The sequence below is a fragment of the Electrophorus electricus genome, chromosome 8, assembly GCF_013358815.1.
Source record: "Electrophorus electricus isolate fEleEle1 chromosome 8, fEleEle1.pri, whole genome shotgun sequence".
In the NCBI taxonomy this organism is placed as follows: Eukaryota; Metazoa; Chordata; class Actinopteri; order Gymnotiformes; family Gymnotidae; genus Electrophorus; species Electrophorus electricus.
The window spans coordinates 11,042,417-11,066,985 of record NC_049542.1 but is presented as its reverse complement, the minus strand read 5'-3'; the positions used below and the strand labels follow the sequence as shown (position 1 = coordinate 11,066,985).

The 24,569-nt window shown below is 45.4% G+C and overlaps 1 protein-coding gene across 1 annotated transcript; it reads right to left on the bottom strand.

Moving 5' to 3' along the window:
• Positions 1–749: 749 nt before the first annotated feature.
• On the bottom strand, positions 750–24,378 carry erf (Ets2 repressor factor). The gene is made up of 5 exons (XM_035528927.1): positions 23,799–24,378; positions 7,725–7,959; positions 4,889–5,004; positions 3,793–4,739; positions 750–3,690 (listed from the first exon to the last, which is right to left on the bottom strand). The coding sequence occupies exons 1-5, from the start codon at positions 23,818–23,820 to the stop codon at positions 3,145–3,147; spliced, it is 1,866 nt and encodes a 621-aa protein (XP_035384820.1). The 5' UTR covers positions 23,821–24,378; the 3' UTR covers positions 750–3,144.
• Positions 24,379–24,569: the final 191 nt, after the last annotated feature.

Here is a 24,569-nt window from a genome sequence, read left to right as displayed (position 1 = left end):
TGAAATGACAGCCGAGACAATATGATCCACGTTTACCTGTTTTTAATGAACCCTGATTACAGTTTTAATTACAAGAGAAAAAAAAAACAAAACTAAAGTATACATATTTCCTCATGTCAAGTCTCATCTCTTCTTCAAAGTGTTATATAACTGCTAAGAGAGAGTTTGTGTTTGAAAGACAGAGAGAGACAGACCAAGAGGGATAAATGGATAAAAAAGAAAGGGAGAGACACCTTATACACAAAGAAATGCATTGTCTTTTTCTTACATAGTCCCCAAAAATGAAAAAAAAAAAAAATATATGTACACAAGACAAGAGAGGGAACATATTAAGATAAAAATAATGTGATAACATAGTACCCCTTCCATGTCCCTGTTTAAAAAAAGTAATCTTTTTTCAATAATCACAAATAAAACCAGCATAGATACAAAGCCAAAATAACTGCATTTGCTGTTACGTAGTTTGTAGGAAAAAACATTGCGGAATATGATTTGTTAAAAGGGTTAATCTTATTAAGCAAATCTTCAGGAAGGGGTACCCCCCCCCTCAAAAAAAATCAGTAATGTCACTGTTAAAAATTATAAATGGTAACATTAATAGGTATAATAAAAACAGCAATGTTTATACTGGAGAGGAAAAAAGGGCTTTTGTTTTTTTTTCTACAAGAATGAGTGAGTAAGGCAGTTTGTCAGGTTGAGACACTGAGTTAGTGTAAGGTTGCTGCACTGGGGGGGGGGGGGGGGGTACATCGGGGGGGGGGGTTTCGGCTGGGGGCAAAAGCTCATACTGCCTGCTTGTTACTCACAGTATGTACTCAACATAATGAAGACTTTTCGGTGTGGACTACTGTGTGAGATATGCAGAGACAGCGGAAAGAGAGCCTGATTTATACTGTACTGTGCCTACTTGCCCACTGCCCTGACTACAAGAGGTTTCGATACAATTCATTATGTCAGTGGAGCCACAGTAACACCTGCTGACCTCTGTGCAGGAGTTCTTCCACCAAAGTCAGAAGCTCATGGTGGAAAAGCAGGGCTGGCCATGTCCTGCACCGATGCCTCAAGACAAAGGGCACCTGGTTCATGCTCTCCACTCCACAGACTGCTTCATCTCAAATGTCAATGTTGCTTTCGGAGGAACCGCATTTCTGAGGGGCAGCAATTGTGAGGACCAACTTTACCATGAACAGGCTTCGTTATGGCAGCTCTAGGCTGGCACAAGCAAAGAGATGTAGTGCTGAGAAGGGACAGTGAAGGGTCTGTTTTCATCTTCCAAGCTCCCCTCTTCCCTGGTAAAAGGTATGAATCCGAAGCACTCCAGAGGACAGACACACACAGAGTTGTCTGTCTGTTTTGGGCCCTGGGACATGTATGTGTGTGCAGAAATATACAAGAAACTATACTGAACAGGATTCAGTTCTTAATATTGATAATTTACAGTCATTTTGCATTTTCCTCCAATAGCACTTCACTCCTACTGAGTAAAGTTCTGTAGGATCCCTGGAACTAAAGTTCTGAGGTCACCCATTATATATTCTCCATATATTCTTATCTTTAAAAATATACTTCTTATCAAAACCAGTGTTTTGAATATAGATCATCTGTATCAAATATATATGATTACTGAAAGCAATATAGAGAGAACACATGGGCTTTATTTTTGATCCAATTTAGGATATTTTCTATGCTAAAAAAATAGAAAACAAAGGCATAATAGCAGTGTTTGAGGTCATGTTTCTAAGGCTTGTGTGTGTCTGTGTGTCTGATTATGGGAGCATATTTAAAAGCATAGGGTACCAAGTCTCCAATGTTTACAAAAAGGCACAGTTTCACTTTGTTCTTTAAGAGGCTTTTTGAGATACAGATACTATATACTCTAAGTGACTCTATAGTCGAGGTTAGGTCTTTGTGAAGTATGCCTGAGATTTGTGCTCGCAAATGCTTCCTGTTATTATTTTTTTTTAAATAGAATATTCTTGGTTTCAAGAGCTTTAAAAGCATATTCTAAAACCTTTCCATTAATCATCACACTTGATCACCCTCAGGATGAAGAGCAACCTCTTTCTTGGTACACTAATGTTTCTTTCAGCTCAAAAAACACAAAATAGTTGGGAAGAAAAGCATCCATGCATACAGTCCATACTTCACTGCAGAGGTTCATGTCCATCTTAAATAGGGGGGAAAACGAACTACAAATCTCTTCTGCTTCAAGGGTGTATTTACATCTGGAGATTTTAAAAGGTCAAGTGGTCCCTTTAACAGAGGCAAACGTGAACAGGACTGGGCAGACCCCGGGGCTCTGGAGCCGACGGACCCAAGGGCCATTGGAAAGGCAGTATCCGGCGGGTCAGTATGAAGGCAGTGGCTGTACAAGCAGGTTTGCGAGCGAGGGCAAAGCTTGCTGTGTAGAAGACCAGGCTGTTTGGCCCCAGGCTGCATGCTGACGGGTGAGGAGCGATCATGTCTCCTTCCTCAGGCATGACTCCTGAGAAGGTCGCACACCACCACGGAGAGAAGCACAAGTGGGTGGCAAAGAACGACGTGTCTCAAACTGCGTGCTGAAGAGTCACCAGCCTTCCCTCTCATGCCAGCAGCTCTTCATATAGCCATCGAGTGAATTGATGACCACTGGTTCAGGCACTTGTTTTCTCTAAAATCTGTTTTGAAAGTCAATGGGGAAGTCCCCATGTCCCAAATAACAGGGTCTCCTGGGGTTACAAACGAAAATGACATCCATTTTATGATGTACATAAATGAACATGGTCAAGGAAGTGTGCTATATCGGTTAATTTGGTGGGAGAGATTTGAAGATGAAACAGGAGAAGGAAGTTTGAAGATCTGGGGGTTTAGGGTGGCGGGCTGTACTAAATTCATACTGGTGAGTGGGACGGTGTCAGTATTTAGCCATTCTTAGTGTCGTGTCACGGCATGCTGAAGTGAACAGAGTTGCGTTTCTCCAAGCCTTTGTTCAACTGTGAGAATGATTCCTCCAATGTTTAAGAAAACTGGTATGAGTGACTGCTTTTTTTCCGTTTTGTTTTCAGCCAATGGTTCCGAATGCAGTTTAGTTTGTATCCGACCACAGCCACAAAGAGGTAAGCACAGCTCTGTGAGTCTATTTCACAATCTAGCATGCTTATCTCCTCAGCAGCCATCGTTCTCCAAGGAGAGCTGTGCTGTCGCTCTCTGCAGCTCGTTGCTCACCCTCCTCTGGCCTGTGCCTAGGGGTGCCACCAAGGTCACAGGACTCCTCCTCTCTCCGTTCTCCTCCAGCTTCTTAGGCTCTGCCTCTTGGATAGACTCCTCCTTCTCAGCCCGGCTCTTCTTGTCCTCGGCTTCATCGGCTTCAGCCTCCATGCGCTGGTCCTCACTCCAGCGGCGCTTGAAACGGAGCTTGAGGGGGATGCAGCGCGTCCCTCCGGGGCTGCTGGGAGGAGCTATGCCAGGGCTGGCCTCTCGCGGCTCCGCTTTGAGGACTGCCAGGGCCGGGCCAAGGCCAGGAGCGGCTGGGGCCTTGAAAACGTCCTCCTCGAGGTCGTCGTCATCTGCGATGGTGGCATCATGGCGAGGCACGGGAGCGGGGCCTCCATTGGAGTGGGGCGGTGCAAAGACATCACAGCTATCGTCTTCCTCACTGATGTCTGTGACCTCCACCTCCTCCTCTGACTCGATGTCGGAGATGGGCTCAACCTGATGAACAGCACAAAACAATGGCAACAAAATGACATTTAGCTTCACAGCAAATTTGCAGTCTCATAGCTGGTGAAAATGATTAAAGTCCTAAACACGGACCTTGATCTTTGGTGGCCCTCCTGAGCTGCTGTTTACCAGTCTAGACGAGTTAGAACCCTGACCAGAGACAGAGCCATGCTCGCTACCAAATGAGAGGGAGGAGCCTAGTCCGGCAGGGGTGACTGAAGGGGCGTGGCCTGCACCGGAGGTGGGAGGCCCATCTCTTTGTTTGCGGCCAAGCGGCGGGGGCTGTAGTTTGAACTTGAAGGGCGAGAGGTGGGGCTCCTCAGACTGGGGGTGATGCAAGGAGTGGGCAGGGAGATGATGCCCCACCCCTGCCGGCCCACCCAACCCCTTGTCCGCGCGCTGGGGCTGAGGGATCACTATGTTCGGGTAGTGTAGGAACGCACGCGGGCTCAGGTGGTAGTTGTAGACACTCTGGGTGTGGGCCTGCAGGTAGCGCTTCATGTCCTCTGGATTGAAGGAGAAGTGGGAGCCCAACATAGGGGAGAGGGAGGGGGATGGGGTGTAGGGCAGATGTGAGGTGGGGGTCATGGACAGTGCTGGGGAGAGGGGGGGGGCCAGCAGGCCTCCGGGACCTGGGAGAGGGGATACGGGGAATGGGGAGAGGGGCTCGGGGTGCACCCTGTGCTGGGGTGCATGGGGACCACCACGTGTGAGCCCCGGTGGGTTGGGAGGCGCGCCATAGACGCGGAAGAGGGAGTCATGTGAGAGACGGGGGTGGAGGAGGCTCCGGAAGGCACGCTCTGTGGGGCGTTCGTCAGCCACCACAACACCAGCTTCCTCTAGCTCCGAGTTGGTGGAGGTGCCGTCACTGCAATCAGAGACAGAGCCGCGTGCCATTCGACGAGCCACGGCACTGAAGACACCCGGACTACGCAGCTCCTCACTGGGAGAAAGGACGTCTGACGGTGTGGACGGAGGGAACCGAAAATGGGTTCCAACTCCTGATGGGACAGGGGGAGCACTCTGAGGAACTCCAGAACCTAAAGTGGAGGGACAGGGAGAGACAGAGGAACTGAGCCTATATTTGTACATGCACACACACACAAACACACACAAACACACACACACACACACACACACACACATTCTTAGAAAGAGACCCGAGAAACAGACTGAACAATTGATTTACCTGCTGACCCCATGTCTATGAATGGGTAGTTGACCAAAACCAGTTTGTTGAAGTTAAACTTGTAGGTGAATCTCTTCCCTTTGGTCTTGTGCAGGATTCTTTTGTTGTAATAGTACCTGGCAAAAGAATGTTGGCATGGTTACGCATCAGCGAAGGACATTCAAAATGAACAGAGTTCATCCGAGCTTCAGGTCCTACTCCATCAAGACCCGGACCTGGTGCTGACTAGTAAGTGCTTTTAATAGATGACCCTGCATCAGAAATCACAGAGTAAGCAGACGGAGGAAGTGAAGCCACGACCAGCAAGCCCCACCCCCCTGGACAGCCACAAACTGACCTCTCCGTTAAGTTCCTTCTTTCCCATATGAGGTCACGCTGTTTCCCTCCTGTTTGCTTCGAAAGTGGACTGGAAGTCAAGCTCATTCTGAATGTTAGCTCACAGAGGCAAAGAAGCAGCTCATCCAGACTGGCCAGATCACAGGAAGCCCTATTCCCCAACATCATTTCTATCGGGATGTTTGCACAAGGACCAATTAAATAAATGTGGACTGTCTGCATTACAATTGTACAACTGACAATCTGCACTCCTACTTTGTTGTCCAGGTCTGGATATGTTCACATCCGTTTCTCTTTGCCAAGCATGACAGACCTAATAGCATGTCAAGCACAGGTTGCCACAGTGTTAAAGGGCTGGTATAAATCAGTCATCAGCCTTGCAAGCCATAGTGATCTGGCAACAGGCAGGTGAAACTAGTGCTCAAAATGTTATTTTGAACCACTGTAATTATACATGCATAAATGGTGTGGCACCAGATGGCACTGACTGAACAAATTGAACATTGCAGACTGTGTAGCTGAGTGGAAGTCTGTAGGGGTTGTGTTCACAATTTCTTAGGTACTGGCACTGTGAGCAAGGTGCTTGGTCCTGTTTCTCTTCATCAGGAACGTGATCTGCACGTACGTGTGTGTGCACACGTGCGGGCAGGGGGTTAAGACTCAAGCGGACGTGTTGTCAGTGGCAAAGGCGGCGGAAGTTTTTTGGCAAGCACATGCTCTTCAAAGACGCTGAAGCAGAAGAGAGGAAAGTGCGCGCACACACACACACACACACACACACACACAGACACGTGGCTGCACACAGGGGGTCAGACATGCTGAGGCATGCACACACAGGCTCTTTGAAGTGCATTTGAACTCACTTCCAAAAAAAAAAAAGGGGGGGGGGGGGCAAAAAGCTCAGGCACGGGTCTGTTCACATGTGCTGCACAGCGCTGCAATAGCATAATGGTGCTTGCATCCAGGCTGAGCCGCCACTCCTTTCCTTCCTTTAAGGTCTGCCGGCATTTATCCGGGCCAGCGGAGATGGAACATGCTTAATTCGGGTTCAAGGGTTTCAGGGGTCGACTGGGCCAATAAAACAAGGTATGACCTGAGAGTAGGGCCCCAGAACTGGTAAATACATCTAAAGAAATTAGAAGATAAAGGGGAGCTTAACCGTAATAAAGAGAACTACTTGGAAAATGCACTTTGGTGTGTGACTGGGAAGTCTGAGCTTGCTGGGAAGGCACGGCTTTTCAAGGTCCTCTCAGGGTGTAATCATGCTAGGGCCGCATTTCTGTTTAATTGCTGGAGTTCAGGATCAGATTTGAGCAAAATATGTCCAGGTTTCATTTTGTTCTGGTCATCAAGCTTAAGTCCTCCATATCGGCATTTACAATGGCAATACAAGAAAAGGCAAAGCATATTCTTATTTGTTTTAGTCCTAAAGCAGACAGACCTGTTAGTCAGAAAGACTGAAAGAAACTTTACATGTTTATCAGACATTTTTACAGGCTACGATTAACAATCAGGGCCAAAGCAGTGGTGAGTATAATGCAAGGAGGAATGAGCATGTGCAAGGCATTAAATTAAGGGAGCTGCATATGCGCGTGCACCCCCCCGACACACTTGGAGAGCAGAGGCAAAGAAGAGTCCCTCTGTTCCTCAGCCCTAAGTGAAACTTCACAACCTCTACTGTCACATAAAAGAGCTGCCGACTCTCCATCACCACACTCCATCACCCCCCGCTGCACCCAACCCCCCCCATTAACCCTCTCCTTTCTCATCCCACCCTTCCATCAATCACCCCCGCCCTTATTATGGGATGGCCAGGACAGGTTCAGTAGGTTTGAGTGGGCATTTTCTGTCCCCATGGAGACCAGTGTGCAGGCCAGAATAACATACAGACAGAGAGGACTGCAGCATAGAGGGAGAACAGTGAGAATGTGGACAGCAGCGGGCGGGGTGGGGTGGGGTAATGAGATAAGGAGAGGCAAGAAAAGCTCAAAAGAACGAATATAGAAACTAGAAGGATCCAGAGGCATATCTGCTGAAGAAAACATGCTATTATAGGCAGCTTGCAGGGTTGGGAGGCTGCAGAAAAATAATACAGGTACATGAGAAGAACGAGGAGAAAAAGAACAAGGCCATTTAGAGTAAGGACAGAAAAGTACAGGGTCTAACAACCACTGGCAGGCAATTCACATATGGGCAATATAGCATTTTAGAAACCATGTAAAAGCATCTAAAAAGCTTTCTCTGGCCCACTAAATTGACCCACTAATGGAATATTTTGTACTTTTTTTGTGATGTAGAGAATGTACCCACCCCCCAAATTTTTATCACTACTGCTTTTTTTTTTTTTTAATCTGGATCTTCCCTGTACCTCCCACCCCTCGGTTCAAAATCTACCTGCGCAAACAGAGCAAGGCCATTGAACTCTAAAGAAATCTGCTCACTGTCTATGTACCAGAACTGCCTATGCATAGGATCAGGCTGACGGTGGGTGGGGCCTTACCGGAGAGCACGGCTCAGCTTGTCGTAGTTCATCTGCGGCTTGCACTTGCGTGCACCCCACAGGCGTGCCACCTCGTCGGGGTCCTTGATGACGAACTCGCCATAGTCACCCTGCCAGGCGATGACATCGTGGTACTCTTCCTTGCGCAGCAGCTCCAGGATGAAGTGCCACAGCTGGATCTGGCGTGAGCCTGGGCTTGACTCCGGCTTGTAGGCCCACTCAGGGAAGGCGAACCCTGGGGGACGAAAGGGTGCACACAACAGACACACACCCACGCAAACTAAATGCATCAGTACAGGAAACCACCCAAATGATCACATAAAGGTCATGTAAATCATGTAAATCTTGACCTATGAGAGACATTAACACAGCAGTGTATAGTTAGACAAGTTTGGTGTAACCTAGTTGATTTTTACCTGTAATATCTTCCAACTCAGGAGACCATTTCTACATATTGGTGTTAGAAGACATAAGCAAACATCTAACTGAACTAAACCTCAATTAAGATGATACAGTGCTGAGTTAATTGTACTTCATACTTTTCAACAATTTCAACCAAAAAAGCCCAAGATATTCACTCAAATTTAGTTTGTGACCAACTAGATGTTTGCACACAATGGTAAAAGCCAGCAGAGGAGGTTAAAGTAGCATTATGTCTGAGTGACTGTCTAGCGGGAAATACATGGGGAAAAAAAGTCACTCGAATTAGATGTTTGTTAACGGCAAGAAACACTTTCATTCTAATCTGGTGCGCCGCTGGTCTGATTTAGAGGGATTACAGGGAAATCAAGACATTTTTGTCTTTTATTGGCCCACATCCAGGTGTAATTACCTAACCTTAATCACTATGTACTTGCTCATGTCTTCATGTTGCCGTTTTGTCCTTGTCTATTATTAGTGTGCTTACTGGGACTGACTGGGTTTACATATCTATGCTCAGTTAAAGGCATGCCAAAAGTAGCCATTTCTGTCAAATTAACAAGACAACCCCATGTTATCATAACTTGCTGTGATGTATTATTGAAAGAATGCATAAAGCTAAAGAGTTTTAATGTTACAGCACAAGAGTCAGTATTTGTGCTCCTCCACTAAAGTAGTCCTGAACCCAACATCCTTGAGATCACAGTCAAAACAAAGATCAACCCCACACCCCCATGAAGAGCAGAGCAGAGGTGCGAGAACAGAATGGTGTGCGTGTCAGACACAGTTTATAAAGGCCAAAAGTTCAGCTCATGCTCAGCAGTTTCGGCATCGATATTATATGAGTAAAAGAAAAGATTATTGTTTACTGTATCACAGACAAACACTTGTCTGAGACAACAGGTGGGCATGGGAACATTGTAATGTCCGTAGAAGGACTGAGGGCGTCTGGAGTTTGGTGGCTCCAATAGCATTTGTCAACATAATCTGGAGCTTTCCCAATGGATCATTCCTAATCTGGAACATTCCCAGTGGATGGCTCCAACATCTCTGGCTGCTGAATGGCACGCAACATACACGTTACGCACTGATCGGTAACAACCAGTACCACCTTTTGCAACCAAACTCATAGCATAGGTTCAGTCAAAGCATCACTGTCGATTCTCACTGTTCATCAAGGTGCAAAGGGGGTTGGGAAAGTGCACCATGAAGGGTGTACAAGGGGATGCAGTTCATAAACAGCAACTGTTCGTTTACTTTAGTTCAGTACACCCTGTCCATTTAACGAGCTTGGCTGTTTTCACCTGACACCTGTATTGCCAGTGTTGCTCTGTGCTGGATGATGTTGTAGGGCTAGAGAGATTGTAAGCATGAACTGTTATTTATCCCTTTTGTGTAACAGCTCATCATACCTCCACCTCAGTTGGGAAGGAGTTGACTTGAGAGTCAATGCATCTGTGCATGGCCTGTGTAATCAGTAATGTTTAATAAAGAGGTGAGGCCTGGAGACACAATGACAAGTGGCTTAGTGTACTGCTTAAAACAAGAAAGAAGGCAACTGATATGTCAGTTTGAATCACTCATTGGTCCATTATCTTCACTTCGGTATGGACAACTAGGAAACATCAAGGTACCATGAGTTTGAACTGAACTGTCTACATGTTCTGTCTTTATATTATGAATGACAAAAAGACCCATAAAAAGAACCACATGGTAAAACACAATGACCGGGTCTTAAACTTAGATGCTCACTTCACTGGGTGCCTAGCAGAAATGTCCAAAAATAAAACAGAATAATTCCCACACTTATAGGAAAGGGGAGAGGGGAAAAGGGAGTCCTGGCACGCAATGTGTGTTGCTGACTGGAGCGCTTGTCACTGACTGTCTGGAGCTTGTCTGCTTATGAAGTGAGCGGCGTGTTAGCCAGAAAATACAGACCTGCTCAGCATTAGAGGCAGCACTAGTGGCCTGCTGAGCCTGCACATGTGCTGCAGTTCAGTGCGCTGAGCATGGGCCAGCACCGGACGAGGGGAGCACTTTGGTAACTGCTAGGCCCAGGCTAATGGCCATGGGGACCAATCCGGGCAAAGGTGACTGAAGTGGTGGAGTTTAGTGCACTTCTACCACACTGCAGTGCCATTCTGGAATTTAGCGCTTCTCTATCAGAGCATGACATACTATCATTTTCCTTCTCATACAAAGTTTGGTCAAACACAACAAGAAAGACAACTAAAAGTGTAGTTAAAAAAGCCTATAGTACACCTATAGTACATCATGTTTGCTCAATGTAATGGAGAGAGAAGTCACCACAGATGGGGCTCATATATGACTAGGCCAGTATGTGTGGGACAAGGCCTTGAACATAGGCATGAAAAAACACGCAGTCGCGCGTGTACCCACACGCTTGCTCGCACGTGGGTTGCCACTGTGTGTGTGTGTGTGTGTGTGTGTGTGTGTGTGTGTGTGTGTGTGTGTGTGTGTGTGTGTCAGTGCTGACTCACGATGGGTGCGCGAGCAAGTTTGTCATTCAGAAGAAGTGCATCTTTTTCCTCCATTCTCTTCATTTTCTCTCCCTCTCTCTTTTGCTCCCTTGCTCCCACGCCATCTCCTAGCAACAAGACACTTCAGCTCTATAAATACGCATGTAGCTTTAAAAAAGGCAAAACAAATTTCAACTAATTGAAGAAAGAAAAAGAAAAGATGTATGAAATGGAACTAGAAGCACACTGTTACCATGATTTTGATGCTTAGATCCCAAACACTTTATTAGTGGCTACCACAAATCACATGCATTTTAACATGTAGGTTATGCTGAGGCTATGGGAATTTGTAATTTTGCTAATAATTATGCAGATGCAGTCTACAGCTAAGTTTATAAAGCAAAATGAGAATATAAGCTCTAACTCGACACTTGCAGCCACTTAGCAAAATGGCAATGGCTAGGAAAATGTTCTGGAGCTGTACTGTCATGAAGACATTCAGTGGAACTGATTGCAACTGAACTCAATGGTTTAATTTAGTAGATAACAGTGAAGGAACAAAAATAAGGATACAATGGAGGAAGGCATAAATGATGATTAGTAAGACAAAAGAAATGAGACATTCACATGCACATCTCTTGGGAGAGCTGAGGAACCGCCTCATAAGCCATTCTGAATTCCACACAATTCCACACAAATCAGGACAGTATATCACACACGACTTAGAATACAAGGCGCCTGAGTGATGACAAATATGTTCAAAGTGCAACAACAGCTCTAATAGGTAGGCCCCCTGATGTCTGCAAGCTCCTCTGGGACTGCTGTTTCTCAGAAGGTTACCGTCACCACTGGGTACAGAGTTGAGAGACCACCTGACACAGACATACACACACCCTTTGCCTAGTAAACACACATGTAAACACCCTGACACAACCCTTACGTGATATAACCAGTGCAATCCTGACTGGTTACCCAACACATGAATACCTAAACAATAACAGACCTTACTACATGTTTAAACACACAAGGATGAGGGAATTTGTTGAAAGTTTGCAAAACTACCCATCCACTATGATTCAGTTGACCCAAGGCTGGCTAGTGGGGCAGTACATGTTCTGCAGATTGTCTATTTCTGAAAGCACCTGACCCTAAAGCGCATTAAAAACAGCATCCATCCCATTCTCTGCATGCGATTAGCACTTCGCTATAAAGGCTTTTTTATGTAGACGCTGTGACGTCAAACAAGATGGGGAGGCCCATTGTGCATGCCGAGCGTGTGCCTAATGGCTCCAGTATGTTGAAGACCCCTACACTCATTCGCTCGCTGTCACTCCATCCATTCCCCACTTGCCTCCCTTCCTCCCATTCTTTGTGGGGTCTATATTTAGCCAGAGGAAAAGGTCAGCCTCCATTTGCTAATGATGGTGGTGGCGATGGGGGAAAAAGGTAAGCGAGTGTGTGTGTGTAGGATGAGTAATACAATGAACCAAGAACCAATATCCCCCTCCAATGTTTTGTATACAATTTGTTAAAAATGTTCTCTACTCAGTCTTGGAGAGTGAAAGAAGTGAATGAATATTATGTCTTGTGCAAGCTTGTGTGTGTGTGTGTGTGTGTGTGTGTGTGTGTGTGTGTGTGTGTGTGTGAGCACGCGCGAGAGAACGAGAGAGATTGTGTGCGTGCACATGTATGCCCCACATGCAAATTTCTTGATTTGGTAACTGATTGATTACACATCTGATTGCTGTTTTAAGAGCCAGTTGAAAGCTCTTTTCTCTGGTCTGTAGCTCGCAATACTATCAAAACACTATGATCGCTGTACACAGATCCTTTGTGCCATCATCAAAACCTGCTGGTTACACACTATATCCACCAGTGGCAACAAACTGCACACATGTACTTTTTTTCTTTCAGTACTCAATACACAGACTACAAAAGCCATGTGAATGCCATTATCTTAATTTCTTTCATTTCTTTGCAGTAAACAGTACCTGAGTAATACATGCATGTACTTGCCCATTACAGGGTATTTCAGGAATGTAAACAGCTGTTTTGTATTTTCTCATGAAACACTTTTACGTTCGTGACTAACTGTGGGGCAGGAGCACAGTGTGACTGGAGCCCTGCAGGTGGGCTGGTCAGGCCAATGAGGTGACAAGTGCTTCCTTGCCTCGTCGATTGAAAATCGCTCGGCCCCGTAACTGCTTTTCGTGTCAGAGACATTTTTGATGGTGAGAAGGTTTCTCCAATCCCATGCAAAACGGAGATGTTTGCATAATTACTGGAATGCTGTCTGTGAAAACACATCAGTGGAAGTTGCCATTAGCTTGTTCATGTTTGTATTAGGGAGAAATGTAAGAATAAACCTAATAAGAAACTGATTACAAAAAAGGTTTCCATTAACCTGTGTTTTTTACTGGTAACCTTAGCACTGCTGCACATGTAATTGCATTCAGTTACTGAAACATTTTAGTGACATTCATTCATGCAGATAAACAATGCCAGTGCCAGAAATAGGAACCAACTGAGAAACAAAATATGGAGTAAGAGTTGATGAGAAGGTGAGAAAACAAGGTTAGATGGAGGGAAGGAGACAGAGAGGGGAGGGGAGAGGAGAGAAGAGGTAAAGAGCAAGTGAAGCAAAAGAGGATAACTATGAAATCAATGACAGGCAGTCACCTGCAGGTGCATTATGCCAGCCTTTAGACCTCACGAGAGCTGCAGTACACTCTAACATAGCACAGTGTGTGTGTACACACACCAACACAACACAGTCTGTGTGTGTGTGTCCACAGTGCATTCTAACATAACACAGTCTGTGTTTGTCTACAGTGCAGCCACTTCCACATTTGCAGACCCCAACAGTAGAGGTCCAGAGTTAGAGCCCCTGAAGCCTGCAACTTGGTGCACACACACCCGCACACCTAGACACTACCCAACTACCTGACACACACGCGCACACACACACACCCAAGTGCCATCTTGACATGCTATGCTCAAGAGCCCATGGTGGTGCCAACTGTAGCAGGCATGCAGATATGCTCTAGTCTCCCCTTACCCATCACAGGACCAGGGTGGCCAGCCAGAGACAATGGAAGAGCCATCTGATGCATGTAAAAAGAGTGGGACACTAGCCAAGGTCGGACAGAGAATTCATGACTAATTTATTTTGTCTGAGTGAAATGGGAGTTTTCACAGATACAGGACACCCTCCAGTCCCTCAACAATGTGTTTGGGCTAGAGTACATAGTTAAAAACTGCATTTAATCTCCACCAGAGCTGTAGGGTTTAACAGCAAATAAGCATTTTCTAAAGCAAATGAGCAAGCTTGCCACTTTAACAAGCAGCACAGTTAACTCACATTTCAATCTGACCAACTTGAATTAAATATATACAGGGCCTTGAAAAAGTATTTATACCCCTTGAATTTTTCCACATTTTTTCCATGTTATACCTACAAACTTAAATGTATTTTATTGGGATTTTATGTGATAAACCAATACAAAGTAGCAATTAATTGTGAAGTGAAAAGAAAATTATACATGGTTTTCAAATGTTTTAATAAATAAAAATCTGAAATGTGTGGTGTGCATTTGTATTCAGCCCCCTGTACTCTGATACCCATAAATAACATCCAGTGTGACCAATTGCCTTCAAAGGTCACCAAATTAGCAAATAGAGTCCACCTGTAAGTAAATTATTCTCAGTATAACTACAGCTGTTTTGTGAAGATCTCAGAGCTTTGTTAGAGAACAGTTAGAGATTAGTGATCAAACAGCTTCATGAAAACCAAGGAACACACCAGACAGGTCAGGGATAAAGTTGTGGAGAAATGTAAAGCAAATGTAAAATATGCCAAGCTATGAAGATCTCATGGAGCACTGTTCAATCCATCATCCGAAAATGGAAGGAGTATGGCACAACTGCAATTCTACTAAGACATGGCTGTCCACCTAAACTGACAGCCCAGACAGGGAGAGCACTACTTAGCGAAGCAGCCAAGAGGCCCGTGGTCACACTGGAGGAGCTGCAAAGATCCACAGCTCAGGGGGGACAATCGGTCCACATGACAACTATTAGCCATTTACTCCACAAATCTTGCCTTTGTGGAAGAATGGCAAGAAGAAAGCCATTTTTAAAAGCAAGCCATAAGAAGTCTTATTTGCAGTTTGCGACAAGCCATGTAGGAAAGCTGGTCAGAGTTGATGGGAAGATGGATGGAGCTAAATACAGAGTAATCCTGGAGGAAAACCTGTTAGAAGCTGCAAAAGACTTGACACTGAGGTGGAGGTTCACCTTCTAGCAGGACAATGACCCTACACATACAGCCAGAGCTACAACAGAATGGTTTAGATCAAAGAACATTCATGTGTTAGAATGATCCAGTCAAGGTCCAGACCTAAATCCCATTGAGAATCTGTGGCAAGACTTGAAAATTGCTGTTTACAGATGCTCTCCATCCAATCTGACTGAGCTTGAGCCATTTTGCAAAGAAGAATGGGCAAAAGTTTCAGCCTGTAGATGTGCAAAGCTGGTAGAGACATACCCCAAAAGACTTGCAGCTGTAATTGCAGCAAAAGGTGGTCCCACAAAGTATTGAGTCGGGGGCTGAATACAAATGCACACCACACTTTCCACTTTTTTTATTTATTAAAACATTTGTATTATTTTCTTTTTTCACAATTACTTTCTACTTTGTGTTGGTTTATTACATAAAATCCCAATAAAATACATTTAAATTCGTAGGTGTAACATGAAAAAATGTGGAAAAGTTGTTCATACAACTTTTTGTTCATACTACCTTTTCAAGGCCCTATACCACTAAAATATTTTAAACTCAAAGAAACCAGTTGATTCAGGAAAGACTGGTGGTCTGTGGCGTTTTGAGCATGAGCTCTTGTAGGCCAAGGTGAAAACGCCTGACCTGTTTGTGTTTTGCCGGCTGTAGACTACACTGGCTTGACAGTGCCAAAACGAGCTGCGTGGCATTCGCCGGCATCCTGGGCTAAGCCCCAGTCACAACACTGCCCATGTGTTGCCTGATCTAATGCGCTTGATGTCACACCCTGGGAAAGCTGTTTATGAACACTTTAACCCGACTTCAGAGGCCCAAGACCCAAAGGGAATGAGTGTGCGTGAGACGGAGCATACCGGGTCCACAGCAGGTCGCTTCGACTTTCGGACCACGCCAAGAGACTATATCCCACCCAAGAAGAGACCAAACTGAGTCTGTGGGCTGAAGACATGGCGAGTAATGGGAGGGCATTAGCTGGGTCTAACACTTATTCAGCTGTAGCTCCATAAGCTAAACATCTAAGAGCTGTTATTTTCATGTCTGCAATCTTCCTGTCAACACCAGTGAGCCCAAAACTCCAGTTACCAGCAAAGCGGCGGTGGAGACGGTGCTCCAGATGTCCGGGACGCCACTGTGCGACAGCCAACTCTGCCCAGACAGAAACCAGACGTGTCACAGGGGAGTTCCTCAGAGGGCTATGATTAAATCAGCCATAGATGGTCAGGCAGGGCACATTTCTGGGCCAATTTTCCTGCTATGTGAGGGGCAGCACACGACTGCAGCCTGCCAAGGGACCCAGCCTGGTGATGGGCAATGATGCATGCAGTCAATTCGCCAGCAGGAGGTGCCACTGAGCATGTCAATTTCTCCATCTGTGCTGCGCTGCACTAACTTGTCCTTCAAAAACTGGGCCTTTTGCACTCAATGCCCACAATCTGAAATATTTAAGAGTCCAAACCAAATTACACACTGCTAACTTCATCATTAACATCATCCACAAAGGGTCAGCAGATCAGTACAACTACCTACAGGTAACACTGGTATGATTTAAGGGCAATTACACTAGATCAGAGATTTTCAAACCTGCTACCAAAACATTCTGGCGTGGGACACATTCAGTTAAGCTGTTAAGCAATAATAAGGCAACAAACACCTGATTCAGTCCTTAGACTTTGCAGCATTGATGTGATGTTCAGTCAAGCCTTTGGTCACGAGTCAGTAACCTTCTGCCTTGCAGTTGAGCAAAAGCCATTTGAATCAGCTGAGGCTACAGGGGTGACCGAGCTCCTCATCTTCCTGATAAACCTTTATGCTGCCAATATCTTATCAGAGCTAAGCTTTCATCTTGCCTTATCCTTTACTGGCAACAACCTCACATGAACTAATGACCTGATGCCCTCACTCCCTTCTGTGTCCATTCTATATAGCACAGCCCTCAGGGCCCTCTATAGCAGACCAACCCAAACTGGATTTAAAGCATATGCTCAAGATTCAGAAACCTTGGCATCATAAAAACTGAAAAGAAGAGCTGGCTGCAGCATTAACTGAACTGTGAATAACAACTGTATATAGACTGTCTATTAATGTGGGGAAGGAACTTCCTAGACCTAAGCAGACACCTCTCGAAGCCTCGCCATGAACCAGAGTGAAGGCCAGTTCTCTGTTGGAGGGCAAGAGGTCGATGAGGCTGAACTTGTCTCTGGTCAAGATTCGCCTTTTCTCCTTGGCGCCGAGGTCATTCCAAGTGTCTAATTTTAGCCGCCGCTGCCCTGCCTGTGTCAGACTACAGTGGGCCGAGGCTGGATGAAGGAGCGGAGCCCGGCTCCTGCCCTGCTCAAAACGGCAACACTCCCTGCCGTTGCTTGCTGCAGCTAAAGCGGTTTTGTGAGGAATAAACACGGTCCACATATAATCTACCGTCTTGGCCTGTCTAATTGCGTTCACTTTTTTTGGGTCTTAATGTAGCAGTCTGACAAGCTTGTCCTCCCTGGTTCAAACTCTGATTTATGTCCCTGTCGGTCTATGTATTAAAATAACATGCAATTGTAGTGGCCTCAAAAACATTGGATTTCTGGTTAACCAGGATACATTGCAGAGTAGAAATGTGATGAACTGGAGGATGTGAAGAATGGATCTGGTCAGATTAGGCCATTTAAAAATGGACAAACACACACTAAGAACTAAAAATCAAGAAATAAAAAATCTAGAACTTAATCATAAACAAAAACAAACAAAAAAACCAAAATAAAACTGCAATGCACTATTAAAAAGTGAACTCTGCAGGGAAAGGCACATGGTTTATTAAATAGGGTGAAAGATGTGTGGTCCTTATCCTAGTCATATAGGCCTTTCAAATGCAGGCACCCTGCTGTGTCCACAAAAACAGGTCCCATCACACCATGAAGGGGTCCAAGAGACAGTCATGTGCTGGTGGCAATCAGCTGGAGCATGCGCAGGACATGGCTGGAGGGCTCCCTGCAGACTGGCTGGGACACAGGAGTGTGTGGGTGAAGGGAGACTCCATGCCTGAGTGGATGAATGTCAGTTTGCAGAAAGGGGTTCTGACTCCACTCCAAAGACAAATTACACCTATATCAAACCTTCTCAAATCCGCAAAATTAAATCAACCCCCTTGATAATTCTGCTCTCTGAGTTCCGGCAATCTCAACTAAGTCTCAACAACTGCATATATCGGAATCTTGCATGGAAGAGTTGCTATAGTTGCATATTGCAAACTTGGCAAAGTAAATCCAAAGAGAGTCAAAAAGAGAAGGAAGATGAGGAGGCAAGAGAGGAGATGGAGCCAGGCGTGGTGGAAAAACGCTGAGTGAGGAAGGCGGGGAATGGATGGGTGACAATGAGAGATTGCCTCTTTTCAAGTTCTGTGTTGTGGTTAGGGCTCAAGACGCCGTTGTTACTTTCATTTTCCTCCAGGCGCGTGTGTGTGTGTGTGTGTGTGTGTGTGTGTGTGTGTGTGTGTGTGTGCATGCTCGCAGACAGAGCGCCTCGTAGCACGCGCGCCGGCTCTGGGTGGAGGATTAGGCTCCCGTCTCTATGGTTGCTTGCCACTGCAGCCCGGTCCCTGGCTATCGCTGTGAAGCCCCCGCAAACACCGCTGAACCGCGTTACCTGCCTTGTGCCACCCGGCTTGTGGAGCTAGAAATCACCTAAGGCCCTCAAGCGAACTGTAGCCCACTGAAAAGTTGCAGTTCTCAAATGACAATGGTGCATTTTAATAACTTAATTTCCACTGTTCCGCAAGTGGCTGAAAGTTCCACCACCCAGCAGGGTGGCCTACACAGAGTCGGAAATACAACATTGGGGTGTGAGAGCACTCTCACCTTCCCACAAGCTAAGTCAAAGCAGGAGGAGCTCTAGTACCTGGGCGGCTCTCAAAGGGGCCCCTCAGACAGAGCACCTCGTGTCCAAACTCCTGTGACGTTCCACACAGCACATGTTCAGGCCCGCTGGATCCAAACCCCGGTGCACTAACGCTAGATCCGCCTGCAAAAATAAGCTGGCTGAGTAACAATAAAAGAGGGAGCGAGTCAAAGTGGCGTCACCACAAAGATGGCAACCCAAGAGAGGGAGATTGAGCGTGAGTGTGAGAATTAGGAAAGTGTGTCCCCCTGTCTCCATAAGGGTGGGTGGGTGTGTAATGCAATGCAGACACCAGCCATTAAAGTGGAATGTGGGGGGTCTGCCCCCCCCCGTAAACTCTGCGTGTGTGTGTGTGCGCGCGCATGCGTGTGTATATATGTGCGATGAAATCATGGTTCTTATTGGGTTGAGTGTGTTTATTACAAGCAAATTACAGGTGGAACAGCATGTCAGGGTGAGAAATATTTGTGAGAATCGGATTTTGGTGTCGTCACAAGTTTTTGAGTTTTTGATCATTAGACTCCAGCTCCAATTACTCACCATGAAACAAGAAAGCACAGGGTATAAGGGACATACTGATTTCTACTTTCTTATTTAAGCAAATCTGTGCACAAGCAAGAGAAAAGACTCTCCAAGTAACCTCTTAAAGCAATCACAGAGTAACACTAATGCTGCAAATAACTAACGATGGATGGTATGAGCCAGTTAGTATTATGCAAAGCAGATTGCCCTGGCTTCTCAAAGCTCATTTTTAAGACAAGCATTTTTGTTTAAAGTAGTCATTTTAAGGCAGCCACTTTCCTGCTGTGCCTTCTCTCTTCTCAGCCATGCTGACACCAGAGCGCCTGGTGAGCGCTATCCAAGACTTCACAGACAGCAACTCGCTCCCGTCTCACCCTCTTTCTGGGCAAAGGCTCTGAGGGGATGCTTTTGAAAATGTCACAAAGTACACAAGCCGTGCTCTTGCATGCATGAGCACACACACACACACACACACACTTGCCCGAACGTGACCACACACGCACCTACCCGCCCAAAAGGGAGAGGTGAGGCCACAGACACTCGGGCCAAGTGCTGACAGACGTGGTCTCGACAAAACCTCAGAGTTCCCACCAAACCATGGATTCCAGCAGACACAACATGGTAGTGGCCTCGCTCACACGGAAACCGTGGCTGGAGGGAGGTGTTGTGTGTCCTTCAGCCAGAGACCTGCTTCTGAGCCACAGGAGATGTGAGGAGACCACTGCTGGGGGCCCTCCACAAAGCTGGACCTGACATATTCAAAGCCAGATCCTAATCCTCGGATGTTAATTGGGACTTGGATTGATATCAACCTGAGCAGCCAAGACTTTAGAAATTCTCATAACTAAAGTGGTTCAGACCAGCACTGTCAGGTAAATCTAGCACTGAGACAGAAGAAAAAAATAGAACAACCATTTCAGGTTTCAGAGGGAAATGTGCCAAAAGGTGTTCAGAGATAGCAGTCAAATTCTAACTGGCCCCGTAACCCCCACAGTTTGGTTCCGGTTGGCTGGCTTTCTCATTACACCTCTGAGTGATAAGCACATCTTTACTGTGTGTGTGTGTTTTTATGTCTTGCTCTCTTCAGGCTCACACCATGTCAGCATTGCATACTGGCATGTGGTTTTGGTTATCTCACATTACCTGAAGCTCACCATGTGTTGTGTTTGTCACTGATCTCTCATCTCTCTGCTGTTTCCAGGAAAAACCTGCTTCCTGTGCATCACCACAGGTCAGACAGGAAGTACAGCCAATCCAACATGAGTTGTGCTATACACCAGCCAATCAAAACTCTGCTGCCTAGGTAGTTCTGCTGTTAAGGTGTACAAACAAGCAAAACTGATGATGGCAAGCCTAATTTATGGAATACCGTAGGGATGCAGAGAACTCAAAAGCAATACACTCCCGAAGTGGTGGAGAGAACAGAGGACAGTGTACCACAGCTACACAGCAAGCCTTCTCAGAGCTCAGGCCATCATATGCGCACATATGTGTCCCTGCTTGAGTGACAACAGATCATATCCGCAAGCCTACTTGAGAGGGTCTACTGGATGAGGTGAATGCAGCCTCTGACTTCATGCCAGGGTCTGGAAACACCCAGGGCCTGTTTGTGTCAGTGAGGGGCTAAATCATACCTGCAAACCTCCTCAGCCTCTGCCGTCTCCACCCAGCCCACCCCCCTCACCACTGTCTTTCTTTGAAACTAATAGTGCCCTCAGCTGCCTTCTCTAAATGCTGGCTAATTGCCCATATGGGCCCTTTCACTCCGCATGCTGGAAGAGACAACGACATGCCCGTTTCCAGATGTGCTGCCTCACATGTGGAGAAATGTTGATATAATGAGTAATGCAAGTTTTTAAAAAAAAGATCAAACTGGGACACTATTTGGCTGTAAGGCAGATAGATGGATATTACGTTTTGCTGCTAAAGAGACAAGGACTCAGTGGAGTACTAAATGCGGCTCACCTTGGGGTTTTGTTTTTCCATTCTTCCTAAAATCATAATAATTGACAATGTAGGCTATTGATAATTGATATTTTGCATGTTCAACTTTACATATAGTTGCATAGAAAAAAATCATATGGCATCATGAGTTAGCATACAGGCTAACTGGGGAAACTGGCTATCTGTCTTTTGTGCAGGTGATAGTCAGAACAGTAGCAGAGAGTGTAGTAAAATTACTGTTTTAGTGTAATTAACCTCTTGGGTACCCAAACAAGAATTTGCAGAAAGAGGGAGAGATTTTAGAGTTCCTGCACACAGGAGGCTTGGGTGGGGAGCACAGTGCCTAAAGCACACAATCTGATACAGCTTCTAAACAGTTGAACACCTTATATTCTTCCTGAGTCGGTCGGTTCAATACTGAAATTTGTCATATTGCATTTAAGATAGTATGGAACGCTCAGATTTAGAAGAAGGCGAGAATGTTCGTGCAATGTCATAACAGAACTCTAAAGGGAAGAACCTGCACACTTCGGCTAATTTCACTGCACTTAAAATTGCGTTTCACAGTAAAGGCAGAACGAGGCATCGCTGTCGTGTAAAATTATTTGTGTTACATTTAAATACACATTTCACCTTACAGGCATCATATTTTCGCTGTCGTGCTCACAGGCCCACCTCTGCTCACCTACACGGAGTTACCCGCGTCATAGAACGACGCATAAAATGGGACCCTCATACCATAATACCTTAAAAAGGGTTACTTCATGTCGGGTTTTGGACACATCCTGAGGGGAGGGGGAATGGAAGATATCAGCTAATGGTTAAATTCACGAGAACATGACTTCACCGTCGGCTAAATGATTTTTTATGATACAACAGAAGACCAAGAGCCGCGATCTGGCTTAAAGTGGCGCACACAGCCAAAAGTCCACGAATAAGAACGGTATACAAATATGAATACTTCCTTCCCTGTATAACTCCAGCGAGCGCATACCTTTAGACACAAAATGTGTACTTAATAAATTCATGTAACGTTACACTTGAGCGCTAAATAGCAACACGAATGCATATAACCCTAACTGAGCGCCGTATTTTGAGACAGATGAAAGTATCAATTCAGTGTGCATGAATACGATTTAAAGCAGGCCAAAAGTCTAAGAACTTCCGGAAAGCCAAGGCTGACAAACAGGGACAGTTGAAGTACGATAACCTCTGATGTTGTAACCGTATTTCTTTGGTAGTTGAACTCATACAGTTTAATTACCTACATCATTATTATTAAATCACGCAATAATTCGACTAAGACATCAAAAGTTCCTAAGTATTCCTAGGGCGGAGAACTTTGAACTTTCAGCAGTTAACTTAGCTATTAAAGAGATCACATTTTTTTAATTCGGGGTAGCAGTGCTAACGTTAGCTAAGCATAGTTCAAACTAGCGATTTTTCAGTGACAATCCAGATATACATCACCAGCGCTAAAATGAATAAAGTTCATATTGCTAACATCTAAAAACTCGATGATCCTATCTTGCTACTATACAACCAGCAGGCCGAACAAAGAAGTCTCCAGAGGGCTGTGATCTAGGCAAGCAAGCGAGCTAGTTTTTAGCACAACTTTCAAGCCAAATGGCTGGCAAGAAAACAGCAAATGGTGGATGCCATAATGAATCATAATTGCCGGTTATAACACTAGATCAATTCCTTCATATTTGTCTTCATTGACTAAAGTTATTGGCATCGTAAAACCGAGTCAGTCGCCAAGATGATTACTGAAACCGATCAAGCCCTATGAAAATCAGCAAAATGTAGGTAACTTAGATAGCTAGCTAACTAACCAATAAGTGTTAGTCGGCTGGGGATAATAAAACGGAACGTCCGAAAGTTAGCCCAAACTTCTGTGTACTAGCGAATAACTTTTTCGGTTCCATTTCACACAAACTTTGCATTCTCTATCTGATTACATATTGACATTATTGTAAAAAATCCCCCAAAACACTAAATATACCTAGCTATGTGGCCTTCTGACCAGGTGCAATAGATGACAAATACAGCAGCAATTAACTTTCATCGTATGCAAAGTAACTTTGCTTGTGCTAGCGAGCTAGCTAGTTAGCTAGCTAACTTAAGATAGCTTACTTTCCTGATGAAACAGCTATCCAGATAGCTAACCTATCTCGGCTAAACTGGTGTTTTTGCTTTGATTTTAGCACAGTCAAAGTTTAGACAACTTTCGGAAGAAAATAATGACAATGAACGCGAAACAGAAAAAAAAGTGTCTTGGGGGACTATTATGGATTATCCATAGTTGTCTAGCTAGCTACGAGACATTAAGTTAGCCTAATACCTGGTATGCTAATGAAACCCGGTATGCTGTATGTTGCACGATTACATTTCGCTAGGTTTTATTTATCCGGCACACAGAAATGGGAATATAAGTAACTAGTCAGCTAGCTAGTTGTATTTGTCCATAATCAATCAGTCATAAGTAGTTAGCTAACTGGCTAGTGGTGTATCATTGTGTTATTAACTTACCCGAATCCCCCGGGGTCTTCATGTTTATAGCTACTTCGTTAGCCTACTTGCTAACTAGAAGTGAGACAATCACTGGAGTGGTGAAATCGGACAGTGGTCTCTCTCGGTGTTCCTCTTGGCGTGATAGCGTTAACTCGTCCACCGCAAACTCCTCGCTAACTTTTCTCCCCTTTGCTACTTTCACTCCGGCTCTCGCTCCTCCACTCTCACGCGTTCTACTCGGGCCCCCTGCTGTTCCCGAGTTTGTTTTGAGGTTGTAGTTCTTGATTACAACGTGGAGCGGTTGAATGCTGCCCTAGTTCAAGAGAACCTCACTATTGTCAAATACCTTAGACGAGGAGCTTTGAGCGCGTCGCGCCAACTGACGGGAGTTGGCTGGGAACGCTACCCGGAGTATACTTGGTAAATTACTAATTAGTCGTTCAGTCGTGTTACAACGTTGCATATTCAACACTTCCACGTCATTCTCATAGTCAAAACATACCATGTCCGAAAAGGGAAAAAAAAAAATCGTTGTCTGAGGCAGTTTTCTCCTTCTCTTTTCACAATTTTTTCTCTTTTTCCACTCACTCTATGCACTCTTTCCCCACTAGCCCCCCCCCCCCCCCCTCCCTTTCGGAGTGTCGTGTTTCTTTCTCCCGACCACACGGGGCCGCCCACGCGGAGCGGGGGGGGGGGTCACGCCCACTCGCCATTTGCTCGGCTGGCGTCATTGCAGCTCGTGGCGTTACTGTGGAGACCGCCAACGCCGCCGAACATAGTTTTCGCGAG

Bases quoted from the DNA above. Each gene is read 5' to 3' on its own strand.
- erf (XM_035528927.1), bottom strand. From the start codon at position 23,820: ATGAAGACCCCGGGGGATTCGG. The intron at 5,005-7,724 runs GTAAGGCCCCAC...TTCTTTTGCCAG, and splicing joins AAGCTGAGCCGTGCTCTCCG to GTACTATTACAACAAAAGAA. The intron at 3,691-3,792 runs GTCCGTGTTTAG...GCTGTTCATCAG, and splicing joins GAGGGCCACCAAAGATCAAG to GTTGAGCCCATCTCCGACAT.